This window comes from Desmodus rotundus, chromosome X (assembly GCF_022682495.2).
Source record: "Desmodus rotundus isolate HL8 chromosome X, HLdesRot8A.1, whole genome shotgun sequence".
Lineage (NCBI taxonomy): Eukaryota > Metazoa > Chordata > Mammalia > Chiroptera > Phyllostomidae > Desmodus > Desmodus rotundus.
Genome location: NC_071400.1, coordinates 30,639,316 through 30,664,353, shown reverse-complemented (window position 1 = coordinate 30,664,353; position 25,038 = coordinate 30,639,316). Strand labels below are relative to the sequence as shown.

At 39.9% G+C, this 25,038-nt stretch overlaps 1 protein-coding gene across 1 annotated transcript in view; it reads right to left on the bottom strand.

The window, feature by feature from the left end:
• Nucleotides 1-19,536, bottom strand: part of KIAA1210 (KIAA1210 ortholog) — a 28,806-nt gene extending 9,270 nt beyond the window's left edge. Inside the window, exons 1-6 of the mRNA XM_045200763.2 lie at nt 19,487-19,536; nt 13,744-13,870; nt 13,294-13,425; nt 9,854-10,003; nt 3,087-3,284; nt 671-776 (exon numbers count right to left, since the gene is read on the bottom strand). Coding sequence (XP_045056698.2) covers nt 671-776; nt 3,087-3,284; nt 9,854-10,003; nt 13,294-13,425; nt 13,744-13,870; nt 19,487-19,536 — 763 coding nt within the window. The remainder of the gene's footprint in view (nt 1-670; nt 777-3,086; nt 3,285-9,853; nt 10,004-13,293; nt 13,426-13,743; nt 13,871-19,486) is intronic.
• Between the last annotated feature and the right edge of the window lie 5,502 nt (nt 19,537-25,038).

The following is a 25,038-nucleotide window of genomic DNA, read 5'->3' as shown; positions in this document are numbered from 1 at the left end:
TGGAACTGAACTTTTGTTTTATCAAGTATTGCTTGAAATCAGGTTTCCATCAGCTGGAGCCAATATCCACACACACACACACACACACAGATTTTCATTACTATTGGGGATTTGATGGCTGTTAGCTGCCAAGGACATTTGTCTGCAGCTGCCCCAGCCCTCTCTGCCCATGGATATGAGAACTGATCTCACTATTAATGTATGACATTTTCTCTCTACTAGAAGAGAAAAACAACTTTAAAAAACTAGTTTTCGGTCAATTCTGTTATTATTGTCTGGTTCTGTTGCTGAGGGGAAATGCCAAAGTGGAAATCATTGGCTGCCCTCAGGTATCTGGGCTCACTAAGGAACTCAGCATGTACATTAGACTTAGAGAGGATTGAAGAAACTTATAAACAAATACAAAACACCTCTGGTTAGAAATTCATTTAGACAAAATAGGGATTCAGTTATGACCCTTTATATAAATCCCACTCAAGTGGCAATTGTATTAATTAGGCAGTTTAGATGGAGAAACTTGGATCATATTAGCATGCATCTTAAATTGAAAGCTCTCTGAGGACCAAGGACAGGAGGCCTGGGAAATTATCATTATATAGCTCCTGTCATATAGCACTGTGCAATTAATCTTGTAATGCATGCTTCTGGGTGAGGATGAAGATGTACTAACCTGCACTATCTTTTTTTGGCTTCCTTTCGTGAGTTGCTTTTGGTTTGGTTTTACTCTTCTCTTCAGAAACCAGTGGAAGGCTCAGCTCCTCCTGCTTTGGCTTCACCTAAAAGAGGGAAAAGAAAGAGCTTGAATCAGAATACAGTACTCACCCACCCCTTCATGGTTGCCAAGGGAAAATAAATGAGGAAAAACATCCGTGATATCCAAATGGTTCTGCTGGAAGCACAACAATACCATCTACAATGAAAATTATCTCCAATGGCATCCATCACCTGGTGATCATTTTACCTATTGGAAGTGTTTCACCTACATTTGAAGTTTCTAATCTCTGAGTGATATGCTTAAGGGAACTTTCTAAAACACTGAAACACATGGCAGGGCAATAAATCTGAAAATGGGGTATTGGGCCTGACAGCAATCATATTCTTGGTAACATTGGAATTACAACATTTGCTTCATCAGACCTTGAAGCCAAATTCAAATCCTGCTTGGCTTTTTTTTTTAAGGGAATTTAGTGAGAACATGAATTATTTCTTTCTAGCTTAAAAGAAGAAAGAGGCTTGTGGTTTTGTTGGGAAGGAAGAAAGGAAAAGATGAAAGGTTCAGCCTTTATACTGAAGGGTTGAAATTGGTTTAGAATAAACAAGGTTTTCAGGTATTACAGTGCAACTCTAGAAATGTCAGAGTAGCACCGTATTAAACAGTGTCCAGAATTTCCTTAATGTAAGCCTTTATGACTTGCATCTAAAGGCAAACATACAACTCTTTATGCTCCCATTTGATGTGCCACTGCAAACAGACTCAGCCCAAAATTACTTCTGAGTAAATGAGGTCAGGTAGCCCTGGGTTCAAATCTCTACTCCATCATTTACTCTATGTGGATCTCTGGGCAGATTATTCTCTATAGCCGTGTCCACGTCTATAAATTAGGGATAACGGAAGACCTCCTGTGGAACTTGAAGACCTAAGAAATTCTACAGCAGGGAGCAACTGACAGCAGCTTCTGTGTCATATATGATCCTGGACCCCTTTATACCCATTTGAGTGTCAGGTAGAGTCTCAAGGAAGAAGTTCCCTAGGTCCCAGCCTTCTTAAAGAATGCCTTCCTCAATTAGGCTATGCAGAAAGAACTCAAAAGGGTCACACTAAGCTTCTCTTAGCCAATATTCCCCTTCTCCCAGGTTGTGGTAAAGTGCCCAGGTGATAATGCATATGTAGGGTTTAGTTCATAGTAATTGGTCACCCTCTGCTTGACACAGAACCAAGGAAATTCAGGGCCACCAGAGGGCCCCCTGGACCTACTGCCTGGTCTATTGTTCTTTCAACTTGTATTTTTTTCTAAAGCTAAATTGAGATTTGTAAGCAAGGAGCAACATGGTGGAGTCAAAGAGTATCGGGCTGTAAGTCAGAAGAATGGGTTCTGGCCCTTGCTCTATCAACCACAAGAGTGTTCGACCTTGCCAACTACTTGTGCTTTAATTTCCTTCCCTGTAAAATACTATAACCATGTACTCTCTGTCAGCTCTGATTTACAGCCCCTTTCTTATAGCCCATAGTCACTGAGAAATTAGGTGTTTGACCAAAGTGAATCAATCTTCCAGCTAAGTGACACATCCTTATAAACATCAACATCTTTTAATTCTTAGCCTTTAGTAAAAATCTTTTCCAAAGGCATTACTTCCCTGCCTTTCTAAACAAATCAGGGGATATAGTTTAACTTTTCTTGGTGACTCGGGCAAATAATGAACATGACCTATTATTACAGTGGACTATGATACAGTGTAGCCTTGAGGGACTTATAAAGGTGGGCAAGATTCTTGATCCTTATACTAAATGGCCTGTCTCTGCTATCAGCTATCACTTCTCTTTGCTGTCAGATCTCCAAGTCTGATCTGTGGCCATGTTTGTAACAGAATTGGCTTGCTAAGTGTAGCTCTGCCTCTACAAAGTCATGTGACAGGAATTTGTGATGCCAGTATGACACTGAGAGATCTTTGGAGGTGTTAATAGCTGAGTTTTGAATGCTTGGAGTTTTCCCAAATGAGTGGAACAGTGCTGCAATTTGTAACATATGGGTCCTACCTGATTAGTAATTAAAAGAATACTGATTTGGTCTATGGTTGAATTTCCTCTAAAAAGAGGGTTGAGTGAATTCCCTCATATTAAGACAATAAACAGTTTCTGGGAATTTAGGTTATTTCTACTTTCTTCAGTTCATTTTATGTAAGTTCCCCATGTATAGGACATCCCAATCACTAGATGCTCACACCCTCTGGGTGTTTCAAGCCTGGCACAGTACCATCCCTACTTAGGATCCCCCAAACCATACCACTTCCCTAGGTGCAGTTTGCAAAGCTTGGAACTAATCCTTTATTATAAATTAGTTTATTCCCAGGCCTCTTAAAGAACTTACAGTCGCTTGAGGGTTCTTCTTCTGTTTTGGGGGGTTTAAAGCCATCTTGTGTTCAGAAGCTGAAGAATCCAAACAGTCCTGGGTGCTGGCTGGGGTGGTGAAACCAGTGGGCAGCTGGGTGCTGCTGGAAGAGGTGGGCACAGCAAACGTGGTCAAGGACTGAGAGCGAATGGGTCCAGATGAAGGCTCAAAGGAGCTCTGGAGAAAGTGGAAGAAAAGAAACAAGTCAACTCTGTATACTATCACTGGTCTCCAAAATTGGATACTCCTCTGGCTGAAAAATTCCTAAAGCAGAAACCCTTCATGAACTATTGTCCCTTTTTACTATAGCAATTTGACACTTCATGTCAGTAGGCTCATTGGTGGCAAGGTGCACACTTTCTGCTTATTCCCTGGCAGGTGAAAAACATGAAACAAGAAATTCAGGTAGCTCCCCTGCTTAGGAAGCACTCGGGGGCTCCCCTTTGCACTCAGGATAGGAGCCCAACCATTTAATAGAGTCTACAAGGTCAGAGGGTTTGCATGTTCTCTTGTCTTGTACCCTTGTTTTATTAACAGGAGAGGCTGATTGGGGTGAGAAGAACCATCTGTGTCTCAAAACCCATCATGGTTCTGGGATTTCTCCATTGGAGGGCTTGGCAGAGGGAAGAAAATAGTGTTGGAAAAGGTTTTGTCTGTAAACTAAGTTTACATAGACAGCACACTGCCTGTATTACTGTTCATGTGTATGAGGCTGATGGGATAACCCCAAGGAAATGAGTCCTCCCACACCCAATGGTGTAGGGATGGAGAATGTCACTGTGTCCTCATTATGGCTGGGTTCCCTCCTGGAGCTCCTAGTTGGGTTCCTCTGTAGGGGCTTCAAAACAGTCTCCTCTGGGATTCCTAACATAGCACTTTTCACACCTCAAAGAGATACCCTAGAGAACCTCTCATTCCTAAGGATCTCTAGATATTTGTGTTAGGATAAGCCCCTTTGAAGGCTAGATGATAAGCCATCTCTCTCCTGGACACTAGTGGCAAATGATGTAGTTTAGCAGATGGACAGAATTTCCATTTGTGTTTACTTACTATTTCTCTCCAAACTAGCTCTATGCAGAACCAGGGACCCTGTTGGTATTTGCAGCTTTCACATTCCTTCACATTTCCCCACCACCATTGTATGTTGATACAGTGATAAACTTTGCTACTATCTTGGTTCCAAATATGGTTCTTTTATAGCCTATGAGTCCAATGCCTGGGAACTTAACACAGTGCTAATGATATCAGGCTGATGATACAGCCAGCTCAACACTCTGTTTTGGATTCTAAGAAAAGGGAGAGGAATGGTAGTTATTTTTTGTGGAGTCAACCAAGCAAAATGAGGAGTGGTCCTAAACCTTTCCTAATTTCTTTTTCCAACTGTCATCCATTAACTTATCTAACACCCTTCTTGATACTATATATTTGGCTTATGTTACCTTGTGGAAATATGAATTTAATACTCAGTGTACAGAGTATCATGTCTTATTTTACTATTTGGAAAAGTTTTCATGCTTCAGAGTGTTCCTGTAGTCCCTATAGAGCTATACTGCTCCTTTCTGGAGATGTTCCAAGGACTACCTGCCTTTTGAGCCTTTGGCTAAATGGATCACAGAACCCAGCTCCACAGTATCTCAATGTCAAACCTCCCAGACAATTTCAGAGTGAGCTTTTCCCCAAGGGGATGGTGCTTTCAGACAAATGCTTGATGAAAATACTAAAATGTGTTTTATTTTTTCCAAAGAGCCACCTTACCCCAACTAACAACAAAGGAGTTATTAGGATCCCTTCTTCTGGCATAACCCTAATTCCTTCCCCAGAAAGATTCTATGTTAGTAGGCACTAGGCCTGGCACATCTTACAGATGTTAAGGTGAAAGGAGCTCATTTAACTCCAGCTGTTAACCAGAAGCTGTCTGTACTAACCTCCCTCCGAGACACAGGAGAAGGAATGAAAACATCTGACGTTGGGTAGAGAGAGGGTATGTTGGCACTCAGCATACAAGGAAGGAGGAAGGAATGGTTTGGAGGAGGGGTGGGGAAGGGAAAAGTAGAGAAAGGAATCCCATTTCCTTCCCTCAATTTTCTTTCAAAACCCTACCAGGAAGGGGTTAGGTTTGCTTTTCTCTGATACCTCATAAAATCTTGTGGTTGGCTCCTGCGGTAACTTTTCTAGGTTTCTCCGAACCAATACAACTGAGGGAAGAAAAGGTAGGGTCTTCAAAAAAGCCCCACTTTCCAGGGGGAACCCAGATATTGATGGTTTCTGTTTTAAGGCAACTGATGGAATTATTTAGGAGTTTTCTGTGCTTCTGTTTGGAAATAGGACACTTTCTCTTCATTCCAGAGGACAGGACAGTGGTTCGCAATGCTAGTCCCCAGAAGACTCATTCAGAGAGCCTGTGAAGCCTATAGCAAGGCCCCTCCCCTGATAGTCTTATTCAACAGGTCTTGATATGTCCTTAAATGTGCTTTTTCAACACCTACATCAGGTGATTCTGATGCTGGGAGGTTCTCAGACCATACTTTGACAAACACAGTCCAGAGATCTAGAGAGTTTATTTGAGTAGTTTTTTTCAAACTTTACTAATAAGTGTAAGGGAAGTTGTAAAATATATAAAATAAACAAGCAGCATCTCTCAGACAAGCAGCATCTAGCTTCAGTGAGCCCTGTATATCTCACTAAGTTGCCCCAGGCCCAGCACTAGCAGCAGCTGGCCTTGGTTCACAGCTTGGCCTCACCTGGGCACCTCCAAGTCCAGCACAAGTAGCAGCAACCTGCAGATCACTTTGTATCTTATGTTGTGTGACCCTGGACAGAACACAGTCACTGGCTGACTTCGGACATGCCAACAGCCATCAAGGCTCAACTACAGCAAAAATGATATACGCAGCCCACACGGTGGGCGCACCTTGAGTATTCAGTTTGGGTAATAGGGGAGGTTCTCCCACTAATCTATACAGGACACCTACTACATTGGGCCACTCTACCAAGCCCAGGAGATGTAGCAGCTCTACCTAATAGATAGAAAGAAACACAGGGAGGCTTCCAAAATGAGGAAATAAGAAACATGGCCCAAATGAAATAATAGAACTCCAGAAAAAGAACTAAACAAAATGGAGATAAGCAATCTATCAGATGCAGAGCTCAAAACAATGGTTATAAGGATGCTCAAGGAACTTAGTGAGGACCTCAACAGTGTAAAAAAAATTCCAGTTAGAAACAGGATACACTAATTGAAATAAAAAACAATTTACAGGGAATGAGCAACAGTGTGGATGAAGCCAGGAGTCAAATTAGCAATTTGGAATATAAGAAAGCAAAAAACAACCCATCAGAACAGCAAAAACAAAGAATCCAGAAACATGAGGACAGTGAAAAGCGCCTCTGGGACAACTTCAAGAGGTCCAACATTTGCGTCATGGCGTGCCAGAAGGAGAAGAGGGACTAAGACATTGGAAACCTATTTGAAAAAATAATGAAAGAAAACTTCCTTAATTTGGTTAAGGAAATAGACATACAAGTCCAGGAAGCACAGAGAATCCCAAACAAGACAGATGTGAAGAGGACTACACCAAGATACATCATAGTTAAAATAACAAAAGCTAAAGACAAAGAGAGATCTTCAAAGCAACAAGAGAAAAGTAGTTAGTTGCCTACAAGGGAGCACCCATAAGGCTATCTGTTGATTTCTGAAAAACAACTTTGCAGGCTAGAAGAAATTGGCAAGAAATATTCAATGTAATGAAAAGCAGGGACCTACAACCTAGATTACTCTACTAAACAAAGATATCATTTAGAATAAAAGTTCAGATAAAGATCTTCCCAGATAAGAAAAACCTAAAGGAGTTCATCACTACCAAACCAGTATTATATGAAATGTTAAAGGGTCTTCTTTAAGAAGATGAAAAATATGAACAATAATATGGCAATAAATACATATCTATCAACAATTGATTCTAAAAAACAAAACAAATGAACAAGTAGAACAGAAGCAAAATCATAGATACAGAGAATGTTTTGATGGTTGCCAGATGGAAGGCGGTCAGGGGGATGGGCAAAAAAGGTGAAGGGATTAAGAAGTACAAATCGGTAGTTACAGAATAGCGATGTGATTGTGAAGTACAGTATAGAGAGTAGAGTAGCCAAAGAACATACATGCATGGCCCATAGACATGTACAACAGTGTGGGGATTGCCTGAGGAAGTTGGGGGGTGAATGGAAGGGGATAAGAGGGAAAAACTAGAACAACTATAGTAGCACAAACAATAAAATATAATTTTAAAAATACATTAAAAAAGAAATATCTGTTCATCCTCATTGTTCATCTCACCTGTATCCAAAGGGGAAGATGACTCAGGGAGGAAAAAACAAGCTTTGCTAACTAGAACTGAAAGGGTCAAAGCATCCAACTCTTCACCCAAGGGCATGTGGAAGAAATATACTAAGACAGCAAGGCCTTAAGCAGTCCTTCCTATTCTTCCTCAGGGTACTTGGGGGAGAAAGTTAGCTTAGGATAAAAAGGCTACTGAGTTCCTGAAAGATAAGAGGTTTTTCCCACCATCACAAGTAGGAGACAGCAGCTCAGAAGAAAGAGTATGACAGCAAACCTGGAAAGACTCCTCTGAGAGAGTAGAAATTTAATCATCTTTTAGTCTGAATTTCTACTTGAATGATTTTGTTTTCACCTTTGCTCACTAGTTGATGCTCAGTGAGAGAAGGCAGTGGGAATTGGGTTTGTGGGAAGGCTTTGGGGGATACAAGAGTTGGGGACCATAATTTATGAGGAGATCAGAGAAGCATCCAGGCCAGCTTATCTGGTTATGCTGGTGACTACAGCTATTACAGCTACTTCTGGGGATGCTACTGCTGCTGTTATTGCTGCTGTTGCTACCACCTACCTCCTCCACCCTTGTGCTCACCATATTAAACTAATAAACCAGGAAGTATGATGGGAATGGCTAAGAAACTCATGCCTGGGTGTAGTTTGACTAGGGAAAACAATGTGATGGCTCCTCAAAAAGTTAAACACAGAATTACCATATGACCCAGCAATTCCACTCCCAGGAATATACCCAAAAGAATTGAAAACAGGTGTTCAAACAAACACTTATACATGAATATTCATCAGCACTAATTACAATAACCAACATATAGGTAAGAACCAAATGTTCATCAATAGGTATAGAACTAAACAAGACATGATACATCCATACAATGAAGTATTATTCAGCTATAAAAAGGACTGAAGTACTGATATGTGTTATAACATGGATGAAGCTTTAAAACATTATGCTAGCCTTGGCTGGGTGGCTCAGCTGGTTGGAGCATCATCCTATACACCAAAAGGTTGTGGGTTAGATTCCCAGTCAGAGAACACCCTTAGGTTGCAGGCCCAATCCCCAGGTCTCTGGTTGGGGTACATACAGAAGGCATGCAATGTTTCTATCACATCAATGTCTCTCTCTGACTGTCTGTCTCTGTCTCTCTTTCTCTCTCTCTCAAAATCAATAAATATGTCTATCCTTGGGTGAGGATTAAAAGAAACATTATGTTAAGTTAAACAAGCCAAACACAAAAGGCCATATACTGTATGATGATGTTTATATGAAGTATGCAGGATAGATAAATCCAGAGAGGATGGAGGAATGATGAGTGACTGCTTAATAGGTTTGTGGCTTCCATTTGTAGGGGAAAAAAAACTATTTTGGAACTAGATAGTGAGGATGGTTGCCAATATTGTGAATGTACTTAAAGCCACCGAATCATACACTTTAATAGGCAAAAGTATATGTTACAAGAATTTTTTACCACAATAAAAATGTTACCTAATTCAATCCTTCCACCAATTCACACTGTCTGTCCCAGTTCATCTGTTTTAGTAGTATTCTGCAGAAAACACTTACGGTCATAGACTAAATCCACAAATCAGTGAGCATCCATCTCCTCTACCACCAGCCTGTGCTTTACCTTCGGTCCTAACCTAATTGTTTTTTTTTTCTTTTTTTGCAGAGAGGAGGTTGACATATCTAACTTAAGGCTGCTTCCCTTCCATAGAATTTTTTAACATTTCAAACAGAGGGTTTTTTTTTTTGCTGACTGGCCAATTATCTTCATTATAAATTACATTTCTGTTTACTTTTTGGTTCCTAGTGTTAATTGTTCAAAATTCTACTTCACTCTAAAAGCCCTCTCAAGTTCAATAACAACCAATTAAATTAACCACACGTTAGTTTGAGACTCAAAAAGTTGATATGGGCACAATCTATTCGTATTCCAATCGTTGATGCATATTTTTGGTTGACAAACCTAAATGTATGAATACACATGCATGTCCTCCCATGTGTCAAATGATTTCTTCATGTGGATATATGTCTCTCAAACAATTCTTCATGCCCTATGAGATTTTGGCATTTAAAACTATAGAGGCTTTACTTCCATAAAAATCTCCATTGTTTTCTTCCTGAAATAACTGAAAACATCTGGAAACTACTTTTTGTTCAGATACTGCCTTCCATTGCTTACAAAATGAAGACATTATTTGGCTTTTAGAATTCCACAGAAAATGTAAACCAACATGCAATCAAAAGCCAAGAATGGCATCTCCATCCCCAAATATCTCCCTAGTATTAAGCTACAGCAGGAAAAAAAACTCAAGAAGAAACCATGCCTCTTACTTGTGCTTCACATAACCTCCCCACCGCTGCCCCCAGCAACTTGCCACTTAGGATGGGACTGACACTCACCTTCAATGACAACATCTTCTGTGATACAGCCTTTCGTGGGGCCTTAGGTGGCTGAGCATCAAGAGAGATTTTTTCAAAGTCCTTAGAGATTGTCTCAGATCCTGTAACAGGTGGACGGATGCTGGGTTGGTGTGGGTGCATTGGTGAAATCTGTTAAGGAGGAGTATAAAAGGAAAAAGTTAAAATGTGTGCTTTCCTCTAAATTACGAGTGTTCTCTTGTTGCTTGTGAGATGTGGCTATCTGGGATCTTTTGTGGTTCCATGTAAATTTTTGGAATATTTGTTCTAGATCTGTGAGATATGCCATTGGTATTTTAATAGGAAATGCATTGAATCTATAGATTGCTTTGGGTAATTTGGACATATTAATGATGTTAATTTTTCCTATCCACGAACATGGTACATGCTTCCACTTATTTGTATCTTCCTCAATTTCTTTCTTCAGTATCTTATAATTCTCCAAGTACAGGTCTTTTACCTTGTTTTTGTTGTTGTTGCAATAGTAAATGGTATTGTTTTCTTCTTAGATTTATTTTTGGAGAGAAGGAAAGGGAGGGAGAAAGAGAGGGAGTGAGACATCAATCCATTGCCTCTCACACACCCTCTCACGCAAGCTTTGGGTTTGGTTTTCCCTTCTCTTTCTTGGCTCTTATGGTAGAGAGATTGGTTGTTGATCTGAGATCTTTTACACTGCCAGGGAAGGAATGGTCCCCATGGATGTATTTCATTTGAACCTTACAACCTTTCTTTTAAGCCAGGGGTGTCAAACTCATTTTCACCGGGGGCCACATCAGCCTTGCGGTTGCCTTAAAAGGGCCAAATATAATTTTAGGACTGTATAAATGTAACTACTCCTTAACCAGGGACAAGGGTCTCGGTGCTGCTGCCAGGTAGAAACAAGGTACCAGGCCAGATAAAACAAGGTGGAGGGCCAGATTCGGCCCGCGGCCTTGTGTGTGCCACCTGTGTTTCAAGCGTTCATTCTTGTGGTGTCCATTTTACAGATGGGGAAAACCAGGTTTGAGAAATGATATAACTGGCCCTAATTCTCTCAGTGTCAGAGCAAGCATTTGAAAGTTGTTTGCCTTTATAACCCATGTTTATAACCACTATGTGCTCTTGTCTGTCTCCTAACTATAAGGGCCAGGAAAGCGATGTCCCATACTCAAGTTCAGGAAGTTTAAAGGCAACAATCAGAACAAGTGTGCCTCCTTCCTTAAGAAGGGCTGTAGAGGGAGAGTTGGGCCTGTGAGTAGTGAGAAACATTGCTTTGCAGTCTCAGTTTCTTAAATTACTTAGTTCATTTTGATTCAACAACAAAATTACTAATAATCTGCTATTACATCTTCTTATCTATTTATCCTCAAATAAAAAATAACATGAGCCTTGGCTGATGTGGCTCAGTGGATTGAGCGCCAGCCTATGGGATGAAGGGTTGTCAGTTTGATTCCTGGTCAGGACACATGCCTGGGTTGCAGGCCAGGTCCCCAACTAGGGGTGTGAAGGAGGCAACCAATCGATGTTTCTCTCACACATTGGCATTTCTTTCCCTCTTCTTCTCCCTCCCTTCCCCTTTCTAAAAATAAATTATTTATTTTTTTTAAAGAAAGCTATTAGCCTTGGCTGGTGTGGCTCAGAGGATTGAGTGCCGGCCTGTGAACCAAGGGGTTGCCACTTCGATTCCCAGTCAGGGCACATGCCTGGGTTGCAGGCCAGGTTGGGCTCCCACTAGGGGGCAGGTGAGAGGCAACCACACATTGATGTTTCTGTCCCTCTCTTTCTCTCTCCCTTCCCCGCTCTCTAAAAATAAATAAATAAATATTTTAAAAAATTAAATTAAATGAAAAAATAAAGCTATTAAAAAATAACATGAAATGTCTTAGAAAGTAATCTAGGTACTCAGATTCCTAAAACTTCAGACAAGACATCAGGTGAAAATCTGGCACGGGATAAAAACTAGCTCAGTTTCGGTGTTTCTAACAGAACAGTGTACTTTAATTTCCTCTCCCACAACCTCCCAGTTGCTCACTTAATCCATTACGAATCTTCATATTTGCCCAGCTTTTTCTTTTCATACTTGCCCAGCTTTTATGCAGTACTGGGTATGAGCACCCTTGAGTTACCTTATCAACTACCTTATCATTTGGGTTGTCACCTTGATTCTTAAGGGAAGTTTCCCATGCAAAAGTCAATCTGGTTGTTGATGACTCAGATTCAGTTAAAACTCTAAGATGTCTTAAGCCCTGTTTCCTAAGGCATGAACTAAATGAGTAGGCCAAAGGTATAAGGTATGGGCCCAAACCAGATATTTAACAAAACTTGCATTTGGGCTTTACCCACCTCCTTCATTGTGAGAGGACATGACCCTAGAATCTTTTCCTTTAATTTTCACATTAAAAATAATCTTTTTAAAAAACTGAGTATCTGCTATGAGTTTCTCTCTTGCTGGGACTGAGAGAGGAGGATGAGAGAGAAGAACCCAATAAACACATTTTCCCTTTATGAATGTGAGAAATAACCCTGTATAGTCATGTAGACCTGGATTTTGGCCACCGGTGGCAAGGGAGTGTAGCTATGAAGACAAGCAAAAGCTGGTATTGATATTTAAAACTGGACTGGAAAGTTCATGGAAGTGACTTTTCCTACTGTAGTGCAAGAGGGAGACAGTTTGCTGTCCAAGGAGCTGCTTTACAACCACAAGATCAGCACCATTGTAAACCATCTCAGTGTTTGCTTCTCCATCCTTTATGGCTAACATAGCCAGCAGAACTTCCATGCACAGTACATAAAAAGAAGCAAGAGATATGGGGTCTTAAGCAGCCTTGTCAAAAATAAATTCAAGTAACCTTTTTCCAAATGCAAAATAATCAGCTCTGCAGTAGAGAAGGGTTTCTTCTCTGTGTGGCCTTTCCAGTTACACAGGGATTTTTGGGCATAAAGCTGAGATAAGGAGGAAGGTAGCTGGTAAGGGTTATATCCCTGGCAATATCTCCAGCTTTCCCAGGAGCATTTCTAGATCATAACTCCAGAAAAGCTTGACTGAACAATGGTTAGGACTAGCTGGAGGGAAGACTGTCTTATATACATCCTGAATTTACAGAAACTAAAGCTGTACCATTCTCCCTGTTGAAGTAGGTACAGAGAAGTTGAACATCTAAAGGACTATGGTAATGGAAAGACCATTGGTTTTAAAGTCAACACAACTGGTTCAGTTTTCCTGGTCTATCACTTACTATCAGTGAGCTTGAGCAATTTCTTTAACCTCTGTGAGTCTTCATTCAATCATCACAAGTCTTTGAGGTAGATGAGGAAAGGAAGGCTCAGGGAGGTTAAGCAGTCAATCCAAAGTTACGGAGCCAATAAGTAGCAGAGCAAAATTTCAAGCATATGTCTATCCATATTACTCAGCTCTCCTCTTTTGAACAATTACACTCTATTACCTGAGTGATCTTGGAGCCTGAAACCCATATTCCACATCTGGACACGTAATGAGGCACAACTTGAAGCAGAGCTCCAGAACCAGCTCTATGCATACCACCAGTGCTAGATAGAGTTCTGGAAACATGAGATCTCTGTGGAAGAAAGAAAAAATATGATGTTGGAATGCTTGCACATTAACAGTGGGCTGTCACTGTCAAAATACTTAAAGCATTCTTAGGTGTCTCAAAAGAAATGAATATAGTAATACCAGCCAACACTATGTGACAGACACTAGGTAAGCACATCATTAATTTGTGCATTCTCTCATTCAATGTTTACAACAGCCCTGTGGAGGTGGAATCAACTGAGAAGCAGGGCCAAATTCTCCCTTCCTTGTTTTTTGGTGGGTTAGGAATAGGAAATGGAAGAAGAGTCGTCCAATTAGGCACTGATTTCAAGTTCACTATTACCTCCAAAGATCTGCCTCTCTGGAGCTCTGGAGAGGGTTGTGTTTTACTTGCTGGTATTTCAGGCTCAGGATCCAACATCAAGGTGCTTTCACGGGACAGGGACTTGGTCTCCATGTTTCCCTTAACCCTGGAAAAGAAGGAAAATGTCTTGTAAAAGCAGCCATAGAAACCAAAGACACATGTATATCTATAATATGGCCTACCAAAGACATCACAGAGCAGGGTGGAGATGCATACGTGCTGACAGAAAGTTGTTCATGAGATATTAAATGAAAAAAATAAAGAATAGTACTGTCCCATTTGATATATACATATATATTACATACATATATCATTTATGTTTATAGAAAAATGTCTGGAAGGGTAGTCACCAAATTCTTAGTGATGGTTCCCTCTGAGGAATGGGACTAAGGAGAAGAAGGGGATTTCAATTTTCTACTTTATGTACTTTTGTATAACGTTGATTTTTACAATGATTAACACATCTTTTTTACATAATATTGTCATTGAGACATGGTTTACACACAATTAAGCCATTTAAAGTGTACAATTCAATAGTGGCAACCCTGTAAAATGTGAGGGAAGATACTGAATCTTGCTATTATTAAGGTGAGAGTCGTAAAAGACCTTTCACACCCAAATTTCTCTCTAGTGTTTTTGGTGTGATTTGTTATAAAATATCAGGTATCTGCCCAGGTGCTGGATACTTTCATTCACCAGGGTTTTTTTCTCTTTCACACAAAAGTTCTATAATACATCTATCCTATTTTTAAAGTCATCTTATGAACCCACCACTCCTCAATGCACACTCATAGCTTGCTGAACCCTGGTAGAAATACCTTCTGATTGAGAAGGGGGCTAGGTTGATGACAACTATGTGTTAAGACAAAGCAGAGGAAAGTTAGAAAAAAAATGAAAGGCGAAAGGCACAAAAAAACTCCCTTTGGGATTTAGGAATATATGTTACCTTTAAAAAATTCAACCAAAGACATCACAGGAAAAAAAAACCCAACTATGTACCAATATCTCTTATAAATGTAGATGCAAAAATCCTCAATAAAATACTAGCAATCTGAATCTGGCAACATATAAAGGGAATTATACATTATAACCAAGTAGGATTTGCAAGAAATGCAAGGTTGCTTTAATATATGAAAATCAATTTAATGTAATACACCATGTCAATAAAACAAAAGCAAAAACCACACAGTCATTTCAATAGATGCAGAAAAAGCATTTGTAAAATCCAATACCCTTTCAGGTTAAAGACACGCAACCTTGACAGAAGACATCTGTGAGAAACCCATAGCCAATATACTTAATGATGAAAGAATGGATGCTTTCTCCCTCAGATCAGGAACAAGATAAGGATGTCTGCTCTTATCACTTCTATTCAACATTGTACTGGGGATTCTAACCAGGGAAGTTAGGTAATAAAATGAAATAAAAGGCATCCATATTAGACAGAAAGAAGTGAAATTATCTCTAATCACAAATAATTTAATCTTGTGTATAAAACTCCTAAGAAATCCATTAAAAACTACCAGAACTAATAAACGAGTTCTGCAAGGTTGCAAAATACAAAATCAATACACAAAAATTGATTGTATTTCTATATACTTGAAATGAAGAATCCAAAAAGTTACTTTGAAAAATAAAAGAAAACACTTCTATTTACAAATTATTAGAGTCTTAGATTATGACCTAAAAGCTTAAGCTTGTGCTTCTAAGAATATTAGCAAGAAGTGAAAAGACAACCTACTTAATTGGAGAAAATATTTGCAAACTGTACATCTGATAAGGGACTTATATCTAGAATACATAAGAAACTCTTATAATTCAATAATAAAGATAAAATAATCCAATTGAAAAATGGGCAAAGGATCTCAATAAACATTTCTCCAAAGAAGATATACAAATGGCCAAGAAGCACAGGAAAAGATTCTCAACATCATTAGCAGGAAAATACAAATCCGAACCATAATGATATACCACTTCACACTTGGCTGGAAGCAAGAACTTAGATGATAACAAGGGAAAAATTGAAACTTCCATACACTGTTGGTGGGAATGTAAAATGTTACAGTCACTTCAGAAAACAGTCTGGTGTTGCATCAAGACACTAAACATTAAATTACCATATGACTCAGCAATTCCACTCCTACGTATATACTCAAGAGAAATAAAAATATATATTCACCAAAAAGGTGGAAACAATTCAAATATCTGTTGACTGATAAATAGATAAAATATGGTGTATATCCATGAAGTGGAATACTACTATTTAGTAGTATAAAGGAATACATGCTACAACATGGATGACACTTGAAAACATGCTTAGTTAAGAGAAACAAGCCAGTCACAAAAGGCACACATAATATGATTTCATTTATATGAAATCCAGAATAAGCAAACTTATAGAGGCAGAAAGTAGATAAGTGGTCACCTACGGCTGGAGTGGGGGTAGGGTGGAATGGGGATTGACTGCTAATGAGTAGAGTTTCTTTTAGGGAGGGATTTAAATGTTGTAAAATTGGATAAATTTTTAAATAAATTTTGGATAAATTTTAAAATAATTTTTAAAATTTCAAATATTTTTGCACTTATTACTTTTATTATGAAACTATACACATAGGTTGGCACTTTAAAAACCATGGTAACTAAAGTAGCAGCTCAAGCACTGTAGGGCTAGCACCCACCCTGTTATTGTGAGCCTGTCTGGCTACCAGACATGGGCATGGGTACATTTGATTATGACACATCCTTAGGACAATCAGTGTTATGAGGATTAAAATGACACCATGTGGGGCTTGTGGGCCTGCAAGAGAGGTGAAGAGGCAGATGTCTGACACTTTGTACTAAACTCCTACTCACCTTCTTCTACCTGTAAAGCTCTGCTGCTCAGTGGCCCTGGTGGTGAAGGCAACATGCTCTGCTTTAGTAAAATAGCAGCCAAGCAGGAAATTAGTGTAACTCTGGATGAACACTTAATGAGCCTATAGGACTGACTCAGCATTGAGAGAGCAATATTGCCAGACATCTCTGTATATACACATTTGCTCACATACACACTTTCATTCATTGCTTCTCCATGACTTGTTGGCTCACATCAGCCTGGGACCAGTGCAGCATCTGTGACTACCTTGCCACCTTGCTTTGTGCACAAAAACTGCAAGGAAATCTTAGGTCATGAGTAGGCTTAGAAAGTCTTGTCATTTCCAGGCTGTGCCTCCACCAGAGTACAGCTGTTGAACTGGCTCTCCCTGATGAAAGAATTACATTAGCACCAACTGTGGCCAAATTTGTCAGAAACCAAACCTCCTGTCCACAGAACATATCTAGTGCTTATTGATCTGCACCCTAGTGGCAAAAAGAAGAAATGCATCCAAAATTCGAGACAAAAGCTTGGTCTTAATTAAAGGCAATACAGCACATTATGTCAGCAGCCATTAAAAAATCAAAAGGAGGAATTGAATTCGCCTGTCAACTGGATACAGCTTAATAACAAAGTCCTGGAAATAGATACCACTCCTATTGTACAGGCCAGCAGAGGGCTGACTCCTAAGGGTTTTTTAATGATTGACTGCTTCAGTGAATTAAACAAAAAAAGCTGATCTCCCTTCCTAATGACTCCTCAATGACATTCTCCAGGGTTTGTCCCCTAGCACATCAAGCAAGATACTGGGGTCAGGGTGATCTTTGGGCCTCTTAAGATAATACTATTACTTATTTTATGTTCCTTCCAAAACAAAGACCTATTTCAGGTCCTTAGAAAAGCACCCTTCTTCCTACATGAGCTGGCTCATGCACTTGTATGCATTCCCTTTGCCTCTCATTCTCACTCTTTCTCCTTCCTTTCACCACTCAGTTCAGGGAGGAGCGCATGCACACATCTTAGTGTGGAGAATGCATCTGACTCAATGGGCCTTTTGGGAGGGGGACGGGTAAGTAAGAAGAAGGACAAATGTATAAGTTTATTAGACAACCCTTACCAATTTGTAGAGACAACACAGAGTAAATCCAAATGCCCCTTCCCCACCCACCCCACCCTGTGATTTTTAGCAGGGCTAGTCTTAACCTTACTTAGAGCTATAAGGCAATTGTCTATAACTGTATGATTTGTGAGGTATGAAACAAGCCCCTCTGTCCAAAACCATCTCTCCTACTAGAAAAGCTATCTGAAATTCCTCCCATTGAATGCACTCATTAAAGCCCTCCTTAAGGAGACTTGTGTGCTCTTAGGGGGCAATTTAATATGTTTTCTAACTGTCCCATCACCACCAAGCAAAGCCTTGAGAGAAAGGGGAGAAGCACAGGTGAGCTCTGTGGAAAGCTCAGATTAAGTCTAGAGTTTAAGGTCAGGACAACAGACCCAAGTGGAACTCCATAGATGGGGATTGAATTGAGAGAGGAACAGCTGGGGATACTGGATGTCCAAACTTTCCACAATAGGATATGGAAATTGGGACACCACAGATGAAATTTGGCATGGGGTGGCAGTGGCAGAAACAGTATGATTTCTCCATCCCTTCTATGACCAGCTGCAGAGTTTCCCCTAGTCTCCTGGGATGGAGGGGAAAATGCATTTGGGTTCTCTGCTTGATTATCTATTTGTTCATTTTTACATTAACACAGTGAGTTCACACTTATGCGCCAACTCAGCTAGATGGTTTCACTGAGACATTAATCACACATTCTGAGATCTAGCTCCCCTTGCCCAGTAATCACAGAGCTGTAGTCTGAGGGCCAGGCAAGCAAATCAGACCACACTTCCTAAATGAAATAGGCTATCTTTACCTTACAAAGTAGAGGCCTCCAGCTCTAGTTGTAGACCCTGTTTCCCAAGTTCTTGTAGCTATGACAGGAAAGGATTTCCCTGATCTACTACACTCTCCACTAAGAGCTCTTGGGGAATAGATGTTCATTTACTAGCTTCCAACCCACTGAGCTGTGTGGCCCAGATGACAAATCTACATATGAGCAGAGAGAGGCCACAGGGAAATGGCTGTATTGGCAGTGGCCACTGACCCAGCCCCTATAAGCATGAAGGCCAAGAGTCCCTGAGACCAAAGGCCCATCGTTGATTGGCTGCCAAAGAGGGCATCTGGATCCAACTATCTGCCCCTTACCTTGCCCCTACCCCCCTTCAGCCCCCTCACACCACCCCTCAAGCTTACCTAGACTTTGACTGTTGACCTTCCTGAGCCAGATTCAGAGAAGATTTGTTAAAATGGAGGCTGGAGAAGCTTGATTTCAGGCTCCTCCCTCTATAGGCATCCACAGGCTCCCTTTTCTTCTTCTTGCCAAAAAAATCCTTGAAGGCTTTAAATTTGGATTTCTTCTTTCCTAGAAGTTATAAATGAAAGTGAGACAATGCGATGGTGGAAGAGAAGACAAAAGGGAAAACAGGGTCTTCGTGACATGAAGGACTGTGATCCCAGTTGCCCTGTACATCTGGGCCGTTGCTCCCATGGACCACAGCAAAATCCATTTGGTTTGTTCTCTTAGTATGCACACAGGCAACCTATGTAAGTTGAACTTAGCTTTAAAAATGCATCACACAATGATGACCTTGTTCTCTTGCACTGCTGCTTGGAAAGAAAACATTTTTAACTAGCCTTTCTTCCCTTCAACCTCCCAACCACCACCTTAGTCTCTGGCTAACAATGAGTAATACTAAAAATTACTTAAATGTTCGGTCTTTAAAAAAAATCTTGGAAACAGAGAAAAGGCATTTCCTTACCTCCACTCTTCACCAAGCTGCGCCGCATTGGAATCTTCTTTTGGAGCCATCTGTCTAGCTCATATTCAAAAAGATAGATCAGTTGTTTTAGTGGTTGGGGTTGCTTAGGTGAGGAGGCCTGTCATTCATTTATTTATTAATTAAATATTTTGAGTGTCTAATCACTCTTTCTGAGATCTAATATTGAACAACATTCAATATTAGAATGTTGTTGGGTCTTCATCTCTGTGTCACCAGTGACACAGAGATGAAGACCCAATCCCTTTCCTCAAAGATAAATGCACCAGGCTCACTAACCCCTGCCCCTGGAGGCGTGATCAGTGAAGTCAGGCCTTCAGGGAGCCACAAAAAGGCTTCCCTCTCTCTGTCCTCCCATACCAAATCTTCTTCACCATACAATACTAAAAAAAACCTCAGCAAAAATGGAAAAACAACCAGTAAACTGTTACATGCAGTTCTGGCCTTGAGTTCAATATCTCATTTTATGTCTTAGATTCCTTTTGTCCCTTTTTTGATGTCAATAAAACTTATCATTGCTTAGTGCCTTTTGCATCCCTTACTATCACTCATGGACACCTATCACTCATATGGTTGGCACCATAATTTAGGCAATAGATACCCATCTGAGTAAGTTTCGCAACAAGGAAATTTTTGTAAATTGAATCCTATTTAACAGAAGCCTATTAAAGGTGGCATTTTTTTTGTTTCTAGCCCCTCTTTATTGTTGGTTAAATTTGGATTACTAGCTACAGTAAAACCTTAGTTGAATCTCTCCAATCATGGGCTGCTCTGATTTTTCTAATTAAGCAGAAATGCTTCCCCTGCTTAGTATGTAGGACCTGATAACCATCACCAAAGAATATTGCAGGGCCTCATACAAACCTTTTGACTATCAGATTAGAAATGAAAGTCAAGAGTTTAGAAGACTAAAAAGTAAATGTGGACTGAGCCTAATGTAAAAAATTTGATATGAACTTATTTGCTTGTGACTTGATTATCTTTCCAGATTGGTTAATTCTTGGTAGTTAAACACAGTAAACAAGTCTAGTTCTAGTTATCAAGATTTTATTGGGTTACTTACCCTCATCACTGGTATCTAGAACTTCCACACTGCCAGAAGATTCACTTAGTGATTCATCTATAACAGGATCACTAAAGTAAAATACAGAGTAAAAAAGCAAAACATCAACTTTTGATATCTAGAACATAGCACAATCATTTTACCTTACCCATTGTCCTTCATTTAGAGCACCAATTTTCAACTGGTGTACCACAAGAATTTTGAAAACATGTGATACCTCACTAGTCATCAGGGACACTGAGCTGCTTTCCCTAAGACTGTAAAATAAAAAAATGACAACAGCCAATACAACAATAGCTATCTGGTGTGAATGCCCTGTCTTCAATTATATAGGGGGGTCATATAATGGCATTGCATTGTATTGATCATCCTGCATAATAAGGTTGCATCTGATTGGTTAATTCTTAGTACCAGAAATCCTTATATACAAGTAAAGGCACCTGTTGTTTTTTTTTTTTTTAAGTCACTTTGGAGCAAAAAGGATAGGTAATTACTATTATTTTTTTGTAAATCAATGAAAATTATACCTACTCTTCATCAGATTGGCAAAAAATATAATATTTTTTGGTGTGCTGAAGAATTTTAGTAATTAGTTTATGTGAGATGAAAATTGCTGAGTTACAATGTTCAAAGAGAATTATCTTTCCTTAAAAAAAGACAATGATTCCATTTAAATGAAATGTCCAGAATAAACAAATACATAGTTACAGAAAGTGTCCTACTTTTTCACTGGGGAGATAGGTTTCCTTTTTGTTTTTTTGGTGGGGGAAGGTGGCGAGTGACAGTACATGGTTTCTTTTTGAGGTGATGAAAATGTTCTAAAATTAATTGTGATGATGGTTATATAAATCTTTAAGTATATTAAAAGGCATCAAATTTTATAAAATGGATTAATCATATAGTATGTGGATTATATCTCAATAAAGCTGTTACTCCCACCCCCCCAAAAAAAACAAATGTGAAAAATCCTGATCCATTACTTTGTGTTGGGGCCCATTCCTTTTGGAGGTGTGCCCAGGGAGACAAAATTGTATTGACAAGCCATTAAAGATTATGGCATTTGGCCCTGGCTGGTGTGGCTCAGTGGGGTAAGTGCTGGCCTATGAACTGAAAGGTTGCCAGTTTGATGATTCCCAGTAAGGGCACATGCCTCAGTTGTGGGGCCAGGTCCCCAGTTGGGGTCGTGTGATAGGCAACCTCTCATTGCTGTTTTTCTCTCTCCCTTCCCCTGTCTCTAAAAATAAATAAATAGAATAAATTAATTAAACAAATAAATAAATATGTCTGAGATCTTATCTGCTCTCAGACATAGTCAAGCTGGCTAGTGGATGGGCTCCAGGCCCATCTGTGCTGCTATCTATAGCCATAAGCCCCTGATTCACTTCTGGATGTACAGAGGAGTGAACACAGGTTCTGAGGTTAAGATGAACTTGAGAGGTCACCCAGTGAGAGTAACTGAGGCCTTGGAAAGCAAAAGCTTCTAAACCATAGTGAGAGCTGACAGGGCCCTGGTGTCAGGCTGACAAGTCCTGTGGTTCCCCATGCTGTGTGCCATTTCTTGCTGCAATGAGTAGTAAACCCAACTTGTTCAACAACACGTGTGTTCTTGGTGGGCTTTGGCTGAAAGATATAAACACTTTGTTAAATTCACTCAAATTCTATCCGCTACTATCACAATTCTGCCTGAAGATGACTTAGCCCCAGGCCCACACAATGCTCACTAGTATACACACACATACACACACATTCCATCTGGAGATCTGGAAGAAGCACAGGTGTAGGGAAATTCAGAAGGCCCTCAACAATTCAGAGGGAGAACATAGAAATTCTTTGGACCATCACTGGTGAGTTTCTGGACCATCTTAATAAATATGGCAGCACCCCAACCCCTGCCACTAAGGAAGGCTTCTTAGACACTGGGGAAATAAACTATCTCTGAGCCTTAGAGAAGCATGTGGAAAAGGAGCCTATTTTCTGAAATACCAGGCCACAGAAGGCTAACATTTTCCTTGATCCATCACTGTCAGGAGTAGAAGGGAAACAACAACTGAAGAGGGTGGGGCAAAAGTGGGTTTACAGTTGTTCTTCAGGTAAAATAATACAATAATGAATAAATAATAGTATAAGACTAAACTGTGTTTTGTGTACTCACAACTATAAGCCTAATTCTGCCCCACCCTGCATGAAAGACTAACGGGAAAACAAAGAAAAAAGGCATCTTGGCAGCATATGAATCCCTGGAGCACTAATAGAATTTTTCAACTTAATCATCATTCCATTTAACTAACTCTTGAGTTTAGACTGTCTCAAATTCTTTGTGGCATACTTGCCTTATTTCCCCAACTGAATTCTAGGGCCCAGAGGACAGCACCACCATCTACTGAGTTGTCTCCCCTCTAAATAAACAAGCCAATGACCACAAAAATGCACACAAACCTCCCCTTGGTTTTTATCTTCTTCCCGTTACCACCCCATTTCTATGCATCACTGTAAAACAAAATTCAAGAGTTATCTATACTTACTACCTTTATGTCTTCACTTCTTATTCTCCTGAGCTCTCTCAAATCAGGCTTCCAAATAGAATGACTTCCAAACCATGCCAGCAGAACTGCTTGGACTTACTGGACGTCCAAGCAGCGTCTGACACTCTCTCCTTTTAAATAGCTTCGTCACGTGCTTTTATCACCAACACCACACTCTTATAAGTTCCCTCATTGGCTGTTTCTTCTCAGCCTCCTTTGCTGAATCTTTCTCCTCTGCACTGAATTTGAAAGGTTGTAGCACTTAAGGGTTCTGTCATGGCCTTCTTGTTTATCTACAATCATTTCTGAGAATGGTAAGATTAGGTAGAAACATTACTATGAGCCACATATGCAACTTTTAATTTTCTAGAAGCCACATTTTTTAAAAAATTTTATTTAGTTTATTTAAGTGTGCTTTTTTTCTTTAAATATATTTTATTGATTATGCTTTTACAGTTGTCCCATTTTCCCCCCTTTATTCCCCACTGCCCTGCACACCCCCTCCCATCTGCATTCCCCCGCTTTAGTTCACGTCCATGGGTCTTACATATAAGTTCTTTTAGAAGTCACATTTTAAAAAGCAAAAAGAAGCAGGTGATGTTACTTTTAATATTTTCTTTAACTCAATAGAACCAAATTATTCTCATTCCAGCATGTAATCATTATAAAAATAATATAAATGAGATATTTTATATTCTTTTTTATACGAAGTCTTTGAAATCTAGTTTGTATTTTAAAAATACAGCACATCTCAATTTGGGCTAGTCACATTTAAAGTACTCAACAGACACATGCGGCTAGTAGCTACCATATCCTAGATGATCTCATTCAGGCTTTAAATACTAGTGACATTCTGGACTGCAACATCTCTGTAACTAGACTGGACCTCTTCTCGGAACTCCGTATGCCTCTAACCAACTGCCCAGCCACCATCTCCACTTCATAGTGCATATCACTCTTAGTCCCTCTAACACTTAGTCTTCCCCCAGTTTTCCTCTTCTCAGGAAATACCACTAACCAGATGCTCAGACTAAAATGTAGGAGTCATTGATTCCTCTATTTCCTTTCCATGCCACATCTAATCTAACAGTAAGTCCTGTGACTCTTCCTTCAATATATTTGTATAATCCAACCATTTCTTGCCTTGTTTGAACTGCCATTATCACATTGCTGGATCACTGCAGTCACTGGTTTCCCTGCTTCCATCTTTGCCTCTCTTTTCTCCACACAGTAGTCACATCAGTCATGTCAGCCCGCTGCTTAAATCCTCCTAGTGGCTTGCTGTCACATTCAGAGCAAATCTCAACTCCTTACCTTGGGCCTTTGTGATCTGGCCTCATGCCAATGCCCCACTACCCACACTGATCCTGCTACCCTTCTGCTTTCTCCCTTCTCTTCAGCCTCACTGGCCTTCTTACTAATTCCCAATATACTCTCCCCTTTCAATGTCAGATTCTTTGCTGCTCCTTCTGCCTGGAGGATTCTTTCCCCAGTTAGTTGCATGGCTGACTTTTTTGTAGCATTCAAGTCAGCTCAAATGTTACCTGCCAGAGAGGACACCTTCATGATCATCTTAGTTAAAGCCCTCCCAGTCTCTCTCTTGTCACATTATAGTTTATTAACATCTTCAGACCACTCATCACTACCTAAAAATATATTCTGTATTAATTCCATTACTGTTTTCTTATCTGTCTCCTCTAACAGAATGTAAATTCCATAAGGGCTAGTACCTTGCCCTATTTTGTTCATCACTGATCTCCCAGCACCTACAATGGTACTTGGCACATAGCAGGCACTCAAATAAATATTTGTTGCACAAATACCTAAATTCAGTGAAAAAGGAGGAAGTAATGTAAAAACCATCTTGCAGTCAGCAATTTCTTAGAAGTAGATGCGTGCTATGAGAGGCAGAAGAAGACTTGTCCTGGGTGAGGAACCTTCTTATTTCC